Raw genomic sequence first — 8,709 nt, forward strand, 5'->3', positions numbered from 1 at the left:
CTCTTTGGCAGTGCCTACCACTCCCCGCTAACCAGGCAGCCCAATGATGGCATAGGCCCAGAGCTCTGTATTAAGCACTAGGCCAAAGGCTGTACCCTCCCTTTCCAGGGGAGAAGACCGAGGTGAATTCTTATTCGCTGTAGATTTGCTGGCCACAGAGGTATGTCAGGACTAGAATTGGATGAGAGGCTTGGGGCCGACTCCCATCCTGCACCTGCACCCCCTCACTCCCCCCACTGAGAGAAGGCAATCCTGCCCCCTCCCCCAGTCTGACCCTTCACAGCTGCCAGAGACTCTTCCTGGTCAAGTGAGTCCCCCTCTTGGAGCCTGTTTCCTTCTCTGTGAAATTGGGGGGACAATCCCTGTCTTTTACCCTCTTGGGGCTGTTCTGCAGAGCAGCTACGACAAAGGGCAGGAAGCGTTTCGGGACCAGACAGGAGAGTCTCAAACATGTATGGAGGCCCTACTATGTGCTGTGCACTGGGGAGGAGCCTGAGGGGAGGGGAGGGTTGTGAAGAGTTGGAACCCAGCTGAGGTCAGAAGGCTCCCCTGTGGAGGCTTCCTAGAGAACCCTAGGCCTCGGGGACAAGCTTCTCCAAAGCAGGTCCGGAGAAGGGTGACTGGGGGTGGGGTCCCTGAGGCCCCTTCTGGGCTCAGAACGATTTTTAGAACAATACTGAGAGGCTTTCATTCCTAGTGTGATCAGCATGAAGAGCTCTGACCCACAGAAGCAAAAGCTCTTGGTGAAGGGTGGAGGCTGGAGGCTGGAGGGGGTCTTCACTAATCTGTAACAGCGGAAAGGGCTTCTGAGATCCCCAGGTCTAAGAACCACTGAGCTAGAACCCTGAGCACAAGCCAGTCATCGTCAGAGGGAGAAATGCCAGTCTTCCATGAGGGTTCAGAAAGTCAATTTTCGAAGCCCAAGATGGGGAGTGGCGAGGGCTGGAGGCCTTGGGGCATGGAGGGGGTCAAGATGGGAGTGAGGGGTGTGGGAGGATGCGGGGGATGCGTGGAGGGCCTCCGCCTGGCCCCTTTGGCCTCTTTCTCTCTTCGGATGCCTGCAGGACGCTTGGTTCTCACAGCACGCCTCGAGGGAGGTGGGAGGAGTGCTGACGCCAGGCCTCAGCTGAGGCCCTTCTCTGGGAGCCTCCACTAAATGCCTTTGAGGCTGCCTCAGGGGCCACAGATGGGCCTCCCCCTTAGTGCATTGCCAGTGGATACAAAGGAAAGAGCGAGATGTTAGATGGCTGCCCAAGACTGTGGTGGCAAGGGGATCTGGGGGGAGAAAAGGGAGCTCATCTGTAGGTCTCTCTGGTGGGGAAGTGGAGGCTGGAAAGGACTTCGGGAGAGGAAGGACAGAAAAGAGAATGGGTACGGAGACTGGAGATGGAGAGCGGGAAGGGAAGGCCTGGAGGCAGGACTGCAGTGGAAGATGGGTGCAGAGGTTAGAGACGGCGAACAGGGTACAGGCAGGAGGAGGCTGGCTGGCGTCAGACCTGACCAGCTGAAGTTTTGTAGCGCTCTGGCGCCCCAGCGCGGCCGCCGGGGATACTACATCGGGTCTCTGTCAGACCACAACTCAATAGGGGGTGGGCGGTGCACGCACCGCGGAGCTGGGGGTGGGGCCCGACGTGCGTGCGCGGCGCCGGCGGCTACGTGCCCAGCGACCCCGTCTTCATGGCCCAGCGTGGCCGTCGGGCGAGCTCTGTACCATTGCGCTAGCCTAGGGGGAGCCCGGCGCTCCGTCGCGTTCCCCACCTCGGTGTGGCTGGGGCCTACAGGCCGCCCCTCCATCTGTTTCTCCGTTCCCAGTCTTTCTGGGCTGCGCGGTTTGGTCACGCAGGTTGGGGGGGTAGGCTCACTGTGGAGGCTACCCCCCCCATCTCCGGAGAAGTGGTTCTGGCCAGAAGGAAGACGTGCAGAAACGAACGCGCCGCGCGTCCCTGGGACGGTGCACAGGGGCCTACCACCCGCACAGGGTCGGAAGGCCACGCCTCACGGCGCGCCCATTGGCTGCATCTGCAGAGGTGCGGGCCCAGATTGGCCTCCTATTGGCTGGGAGGCGAGCGGGTAATTTGCATAGGAGGCGCGGCCCGCGGGGCGGGGTGGAAGGTTGAGTACGCGGGGCGGTGGCGGCGGCGGCGGCGGCGGCGGCGGCGACGACGGGGGAGGTGGCGGCGGCGGCGGCGGAGCGCAGGCCGGGCCGGGCCGGGCCGGGCCGGGCCGGGCCGGGGCCCGGGCCCCGAGGAGGATCTGGGAGCCCTGGTCCGGGGCGGCGGAGGCCCCGGGCCGGGCCGGCCCAGGTGGCTCAGGTCCGGCCTGGGAAGCCTTCGCGCCGGCGCCAGAAGGAGCAGAGCGGGGCCACCGGAGCCAAGCCCCGCAGAGCGGAGCCGGGCTCCGAAGATCTACGCTCCGGGCAGCCGGGTTCGGGACTCCAAGCTCGGAAGTCCAGCGCTTGGGCACTCGTCTCTTGCGATCCGGGAGGCTCCAGGCTGGGCTCCAGCTCTGGTGCTCGCGCTGTAGCCTCCTGCGCTCCGCGGTGCCAGCGCTTGGGCTCCGGGCTCCAGCCTTTCTGCGTTCGGGGCTTTAGTCTCTTGCGCTCCGCTGTGCCCGCTCTTGGGTTCCGGGTTCCAGCTCTGGGGCTCGGGGCTTTAGTCCCCTGCGCTCCGCGGTGCCGACGCTTGGGCTTCGGGCTCTGGGCACCAGCCTCCTGCGATCTGCGGTGTCAGGCTTGGGCTCAGGGCTCTAGTCTTTTGGGTGTCAGTGCTTGGGCTCTGGCTTCGAGGTCAGGGACTCCAGGCTTTAAGCCTCAAGGGCCTTGCTGTGGGGTTATCTCTGGTGTCCAGGTCTGGGCTCCAGACTCCTAGCCTTGGTCATGAGGCTCCAGGCTCCATTGCCCCTCTCCGGCTGCAGGGGAGCCACTGACTAACGCACATTGCGCTGAGGACCCACTGTGCGTGTGACAGCGGCTACCGTGCAGCCGGCCCACCACAGGACTGAGGAGACCACCAGCCTCCCACCAAAGCTATCCAGGGTCCTCCCAGAGCCCAGTGGAACATCTGAACATCCCTCAGCTGGGATGGTAGCTCGGGAGGCCTCCAAGAAGTGTGAAACTTGCCAGCCTGGCAAATGCTCTGCGACCAGACGGAGTTCTCAGCTGGGACTAGAGGGAGGCTGTCAGACTAGCCATGGGGTTCTCTTCCTCAGGTTCTTGTCCGTTGCCAAACCCTGCTGCCCTGGCCTCACTGAGCTGCTGGGGCTTGGGGCTCTGGTGCTGTGAAGGCTTTGCTTGGGATAGGAGAGTGTCCCACCTCCAGGTTAAGGTGCCTTCCTGCAGCCGGGAGAGATGAAGGCACTTGCCTGAGCTCACGCAGCCTGTCTGAAGGCTCCCAGACAGGATCTTCTGGGAGTTCTTCCTGACTCCCAGCTCTGCATTCTAGTCCCTAGGCCAGGCTGCTTGGACCTCAGTCCCGTCCTGGCAGCGGTGAGCTCTGGGCCAGAAGAGCTCCCAGAGGCAGCTTCTGACTTTGCCTTGCCCATTGAATCAGAGTTCCCCTTGGGTTTGGCCAGTGGGATGGTGGGACAGAGGACCTTGGTTACTTTCTGCCGCTGCTCTGGGGCATGGCCAGCTGTAAGGATACTGTGAGGACCTGCAGGCTTTCCCTCATGCCCGTCCTTAGTTGCAGGGCAGTTCAGGGTTTGGGATATTTTCTTAACCTTTGTGCTCTTGCAGGATAACCTGTGGTCAAGGCCGGAAACTTCTGGGTGAAGATGGAGCGTAGCAATCCCGAGAGCTCCCGGCTGTCAGCCGCCTGGATCACTCCCCGATGCCCTTGGCCCAAAGTCATGGGTCCACGTTCCTTCCTCTATTTGAGGCCAGTGTCCTCCAGAGATGGAGGCTGTTCTGGGCCGCCCTGAGGGGGAGATGGTTTTCCTTCAGCATCTCCTGTGGGGCACCCTTTGGGAGGGCCAAGGATGGAACTCAGTTCTGTATCTGTCTGTCACCTTGCTTGTAAAAGGTGGCCAACTTCTCTCACTGCCAATAAAGAAATGTAAGAGTGCAGTGTGGCACTGGACAGTTGTGTCCTTGACAGCCCTCGTTTGAACAAGGTGCTGATGGATGAGGGTGGCACGAGAGCATGGGGGGGGGGAGTGTCACTCTGCCTCCTTGGCTTCTGAGGACTCTCGGGCTATCTGGGCAGGAAGCTGGCAAGGTCCAGAGCTTGGGGACACAGGTCTATGGTGTCTGCTTGGAGCCATGGTTCAGGCTCCTCAGTGCCCTCGTCTTTCAGGGATCTAGGGTGGGGGTGATTGGCAGGGAGCTGGACCTGGTTTCCTCCTCAGGTGCCCACATGGGATGGAGGGTTGTAGGAATGTGAAGGCAGTGAGAGGAAAGCCATCCATCCCAAGCTCCCTGGCAGCTCAAGGATGGGGCAGGTTTTTCATGGGTTGGACAGCAGGATAATGGTCTGATGACTAGCTTTAAGCCAGCCAGAGGGTTAGAGACTAATGGTGCCCATGGGGGATGTCAGAGAGGGGCCTGGGGAGCCAGGGGAGAGCTGGGACTGTGAGAGAGATGGGCCTGGCCCTGGAGTTGCTGAGGTGATTTCCAGATGTCCATCTTCGTCCTAGATGTTCCCCCACCCTTCAGTCACTGGGCCTCCTCTGAGCAGTCTTCCAGCTGTCTGTAAAGGCTTAGGTTCCATCACTGGAGAGAAGTGATGCCCCAGAAGGGTTCAGGTAGTGGGCATCTGGCTAGCAAATCAGGAAGGCCTTTTTTTCCCCCAGGACAGACTCCCTCAAGGCAGCCTGGTGTTTATTTGAGTTTTAGGGGTAAAGAAGCCAGAGGCAGAAGGTCTGGCTTCCTTGGCCAACTGTTGGCCTCAGGGTGCTGAGTTAAGTTCTCCTGTGTGCCCGGGGCCTCAGGAATGTGGCACCACCCAGAGGCAGCCACTTACCAGCCAAACGTGTCCAAGCAGCTGGGCACAGGCAGGACTGTCTCCAGGGCCCAGAGAGGGCCTCCCTGAATGAGCTCTGAACTCCCAGGGGTTGGGCTCCAGGTCCAAAGTGGCCCGGCCTAGCTGGTCTGCCCACTCCCAGGGTACCTCGGCCGAAGTTGGCCCGTGAGTCACCCTGCAAGACTCCAGGAAGAAGATGAGGAACCAGGTCCTTGCCTGGTGTCTCCCTACCTGGCTAAGGAGGGGTGTGGCTGTGGTAGGCCTGCCTCCCAGGGAACCCAGCTCTCAGAAAGCAGGCCCCTGCTGTGGGCTTCTCCATCATCCTTAACCAGGCACTAGCAGTCCTATTTGTCTCTGCCTCCCCCCACCCCAATTTGAGTGGGGTGTGTCCAGCAGCTGAGGCTAGCAAGAAGGGGGAGGGAGGTGTGGTGCTGACAATATTTGGTTGAAGGCAAGTGCCCAGCTGCTGCAACTTGCTGGGCCTTTGTCCTCATCCCCCAGTGCGCCAGAAAGGAGTCTGAACCCTGCCCTTCCCTCTGCTGAGAAAGCCCCTGGCCCTTGGGTCTGATCAACACCATGCCTTCCCTTCAGAACTTCAGAGAAGAGCTCCGGGAAGGGAGGGGGCTGCTAGGAGACCACCAGGGACTTAAGACTATTCATGGGGTGGGGACCTGTGGCCTGAGCAGTGGGTGGAATTTGAGACCAGAGCCAGAGGAAGGTTGTGATGATAATGGGTAGGGCTTTAGATTGCAGACTTCCGGAGGGGAAAGAGGGAGGGAGGTTCCCAGTACTCCAGATATTTAGGCCGAGGCTCCAAAACTGGCTCAGGCCTCAGGGAAACTCAGGCCTGACACACCTTGCAGGAAACAGAGATATAGCATACTTTGGGTGCCTTTATTCCGGTGGATCCACACAGGAATAGAAGGATACTTCCCAGCAGGGATATACTCAGTCCACCCCAGGAGATAGCGCCACCCCCACCCCCACTCCTGCTAGGTGTTTACTGGCCACACAGTAGGGATTTAGGGAAGTGAGCTCTGGCCAGAGGAGCCTGGGCCAGCCTGTGGGACCACTGTCCTTCTGTCCATGGGTCTCTGGCAGAGTGGCACAAAAATTCTCCTCCTAGCCCAAGTCAGCCTCTTCCAGTGATCCTTCACATATCTGACCAGTGCAGCATGGCTGGAGAAGGGGACCAGTTGAATGGTTGGGACAAGGGTCCCCCGACCTGCCAGTGACCATCTTCAGCATGGCCTCAGTGTCCAGGGCAGCTGCCTGTGAGAGCTGATGAGGCTTAGTGAGCAGCCAGCCATGGCGGAGAGGAAGGTGCCAGACAGCCGGGCACACGGGCTCTCCTCAGAGCCCTCTTCCTGGAGGGGCAGGGGCGGTGGACTTACATGTGCTTAGGGGCTTATGCTGGACATCTCGGGAAGACATGGGATGGGCTTGCTGGTGAGGCTGGAGGATCCTGCAGCAAACAGGGAGTGAGTCCAGGGAGCCCCAGGAAAGGGAGTGTTCCTCCTGGGGTCCCCTTGGGGCCCAGCTCCCGAGGCTCTCACCTGGCTGGGGCCAGAGTCCTGGGGTCGTGGGGGCAGTGCCGGTCCGGCCTGCTGGATGAACTGCTGCAGGTTACACTGTCTGAGCTCTCGGTTCAGCTCCTCCACCTCTTGGGCCTGGGCCTAGATGGGTAGGAGAGGGGAGCCATGAAGGTGCCTGGTCCCTTCCTTGAGGCTGGGCTGGTGGCTGGTGGGTCATACTGGCCTCACCTGCAGGCTCTGCTCGGCCTCCGCCAGGGCCTGGCCCACACTGGCCAGGCTGCTCTCTAGCCGCTCACTCTGCAGGGCCTGAGTGTGCAGGTCCCTCTGGAGCCGGGCGGCTGCAGCCTCATCCTGGGGCCTTCGGGAGCCGGGCCCCTCCTGCTGCTGCCGCCAGCTAATCTCCTCCTCTAGGGCTCGGGCCTGCGCATCCAGCTCTCGAAGTCGCCGGGCGCATTCCTCAGTGGCCACCTGCAATTCTCGTATGAGGCCCTGGCGCTCCAGCTCCTGCTGTACTTCCCGCCGGAGCTCCTCTTTCCAAAAGCCCTCCTGACCCAGCTCAGCCTCGTTGCTCTGGACTAGGTGCTCTAGACCCCACAGCTCCCCTCCTACCTCTTCCTTGGCTGAGATGGAGGGCCAGCCCCTATGGGGCTCATGGGGTGCAGGAGGCCAGGGCCTATGGGGAAGGCTGGCCCGCACAGGGGAGCGCTCTGGGGGAAGACAGGGGTCCGAGGCAGGGCGTTCGGTGAGGCTGGGCCCTGTCCGCCGAAGGACAAACTGGACGTCGCTGGCAAACTGTCCACATGTGGCCTGGGCACCCACTGGGCACTCCTGCGGCAGCATCTGCCGCTCCTTGTCCCGGAGACGCTGGATGAGAACATAGCGGCCGGTCTGTCCTGGGAAAAAGGAGGAGGTGGTCTTTGGGGGTGGGAGGAGGGGAGCCCCAGCGCCGGCCGCCCACCCACCTGCCAGCCCAGGGGCTGCCCTGCTCACCTAGAGCTTGGGCCAGGGCGATGACCACTTCCTGGCAGGTGGTCTGCTCCGACACGCCACAAACCACACGCTGGACTCCGTCCACCCACACCTTCAGCTCCATGGGGGCGGGGGTAGGGCCGGGGCATCCCCAGCAGGACCTGGGGAAGGAGGGAGGGGCACCCCCAAGTTCAGCCGGGGCGGGGGAGGCGGAGCTGGAGGGCTCCAGGCTCTTCCCCTCTCCCCGAAGGGATCCCTTAAAGGGCCAGGCTCTGCTCTCCACCCCAAGGGGAACCTGGGTCATTAACCCGCGCCTCCTGCCCCAACCTCCTCCCACCCCTAAATATGCTCCCATTTGGGGGGGCGGGGTCAGAGGTTAGGAGGATCAGCGTCTCCCCCCTCGATCTCTGACTCCCCGCCCCCAGATCCAGGAAAGCAGCGGCTGACCCTAGCAAAGGTCACCCCAAAAGAAGAACCCAACAGCCCTGACCCTACCCTCGGGGCCTTTCCCCGCAGCTCCAAACCGACTAACCTTGCTCGGACTCAGGCTCGGGCTTCGGTTCGGGCTCTAGCAACCACGCCCCACGCCACCCTCTAATTGGCTGATTCTGCGAGCCCCGCCCCACCCGGTACCCCTATTGGCCTGATGCCTGTTGCCCCGCCCCGCCCCACCCCGGGCGCCCCATTGGCCGCTGTGGCGAGCTCGCCCCGCAACCCCACGCCTCACCCTCATTGGCCGGATGCCTGTTGCCCCACTCCGCCCCATCTAGCGCTCCCCATTGGCCACTCTCCGATTCGGGCACCGCCTCACAATCCTACGCCAGGCATCCATTGGCTGCCAAGTCTAGACCCGATTCCACGCCTCCAGCCGCGTCTGGTTTACCTGGTTGTCGCCCCGCCCCCATTCCATTGGTCACGGTTTCGAGATTGCAGGTATGGGAGGGGCTTCGTGTAGTCACGTGGTGCGACCGCCCCTCCCCCCAACTCCAGGGGTGTGGCTGGTTGCGCCTCGCGGTCAGCGGTCAAAGTCGTCTCCCAGTCCAGACACCTTGCCTTTGGGGTGGGGAATGGTTTTCTTGTTGGCCTGTTTCTCACTTCTGACCTTTGCCCTCTCCGTGACCTCTGACCCCACTATTTATCCAGAGGAACCTGATGTCCGGGTACCTGCTCAGAGCTGTAGGCCTCACCTCTCCGTCCATTGGCCCCTCAACAGCCGCCCCGCCCCTTCATTTGCCGCGCTCCCATTG

At 61.9% G+C, this 8,709-nt stretch overlaps 2 protein-coding genes across 8 annotated transcripts; one reads left to right on the top strand and one right to left on the bottom strand.

Moving 5' to 3' along the window:
• Nucleotides 1-1,369: 1,369 nt before the first annotated feature.
• Nucleotides 1,370-4,063, top strand: LOC110202998 (uncharacterized). Of its 2 annotated transcripts, none has more exons than XM_020979443.2 (2): nt 1,370-2,070; nt 3,734-4,063. In XM_020979443.2, the coding sequence occupies exons 1-2, from the start codon at nt 1,433-1,435 to the stop codon at nt 3,780-3,782; spliced, it is 687 nt and encodes a 228-aa protein (XP_020835102.2). In that variant the 5' UTR covers nt 1,370-1,432; the 3' UTR covers nt 3,783-4,063. The 2 variants fall into 2 exon arrangements, with proteins under 2 accessions (XP_020835102.2, XP_020835103.2); XM_020979444.2 differs by having other exon boundaries at nt 1,374-2,027.
• A 1,768-nt stretch (nt 4,064-5,831) lies between these two features.
• RASSF7 (Ras association domain family member 7) lies at nt 5,832-8,676 on the bottom strand. Of its 6 annotated transcripts, XM_020979438.2 has the most exons (6): nt 8,627-8,676; nt 7,484-7,623; nt 6,722-7,386; nt 6,515-6,634; nt 6,353-6,423; nt 5,832-6,239 (listed from the first exon to the last, which is right to left on the bottom strand). In XM_020979438.2, exons 1-5 carry the CDS (start codon nt 8,659-8,661, stop codon nt 6,367-6,369), a joined length of 1,017 nt encoding a protein of 338 aa, XP_020835097.1. In that variant the 5' UTR covers nt 8,662-8,676; the 3' UTR covers nt 5,832-6,239; nt 6,353-6,366. The 6 variants fall into 6 exon arrangements, with proteins under 6 accessions (XP_020835097.1, XP_020835096.1, XP_020835101.1 ...); XM_020979437.2 differs by having other exon boundaries at nt 5,832-6,423; XM_020979442.2 differs by lacking the exon at nt 8,627-8,676 and adding an exon at nt 8,346-8,590 and having other exon boundaries at nt 5,832-6,423.
• Nucleotides 8,677-8,709: the final 33 nt, after the last annotated feature.

Source organism: Phascolarctos cinereus, unplaced genomic scaffold (assembly GCF_003287225.1).
Source record: "Phascolarctos cinereus isolate Bilbo 61053 unplaced genomic scaffold, phaCin_HiC Scaffold_9;HRSCAF=440, whole genome shotgun sequence".
Taxonomy (NCBI): Eukaryota; Metazoa; Chordata; class Mammalia; order Diprotodontia; family Phascolarctidae; genus Phascolarctos; species Phascolarctos cinereus.

Excerpts from the sequence above, each read along its gene's own strand:
- LOC110202998 (XM_020979443.2), top strand. The coding sequence starts at position 1,433 with ATGGGTGCAGAGGTTAGAGACGGCGAACAGGGTACAGGCAGGAGGAGG. Across the intron at positions 2,071-3,733 it reads ATTGGCTGGGAGGCGAGCGG|GATAACCTGTGGTCAAGGCC; the intron begins GTAATTTGCATA and ends GTGCTCTTGCAG.
- RASSF7 (XM_020979438.2), bottom strand. The coding sequence starts at position 8,661 with ATGGACGGAGAGGTGAGGCCTACAGCTCTGAGCAG. Across the intron at positions 7,624-8,626 it reads AGGCCTACAGCTCTGAGCAG|GTCCTGCTGGGGATGCCCCG; the intron begins GTACCCGGACAT and ends CTCCTTCCCCAG. Across the intron at positions 7,387-7,483 it reads CGCCCTGGCCCAAGCTCTAG|GACAGACCGGCCGCTATGTT; the intron begins GTGAGCAGGGCA and ends CCTTTTTCCCAG.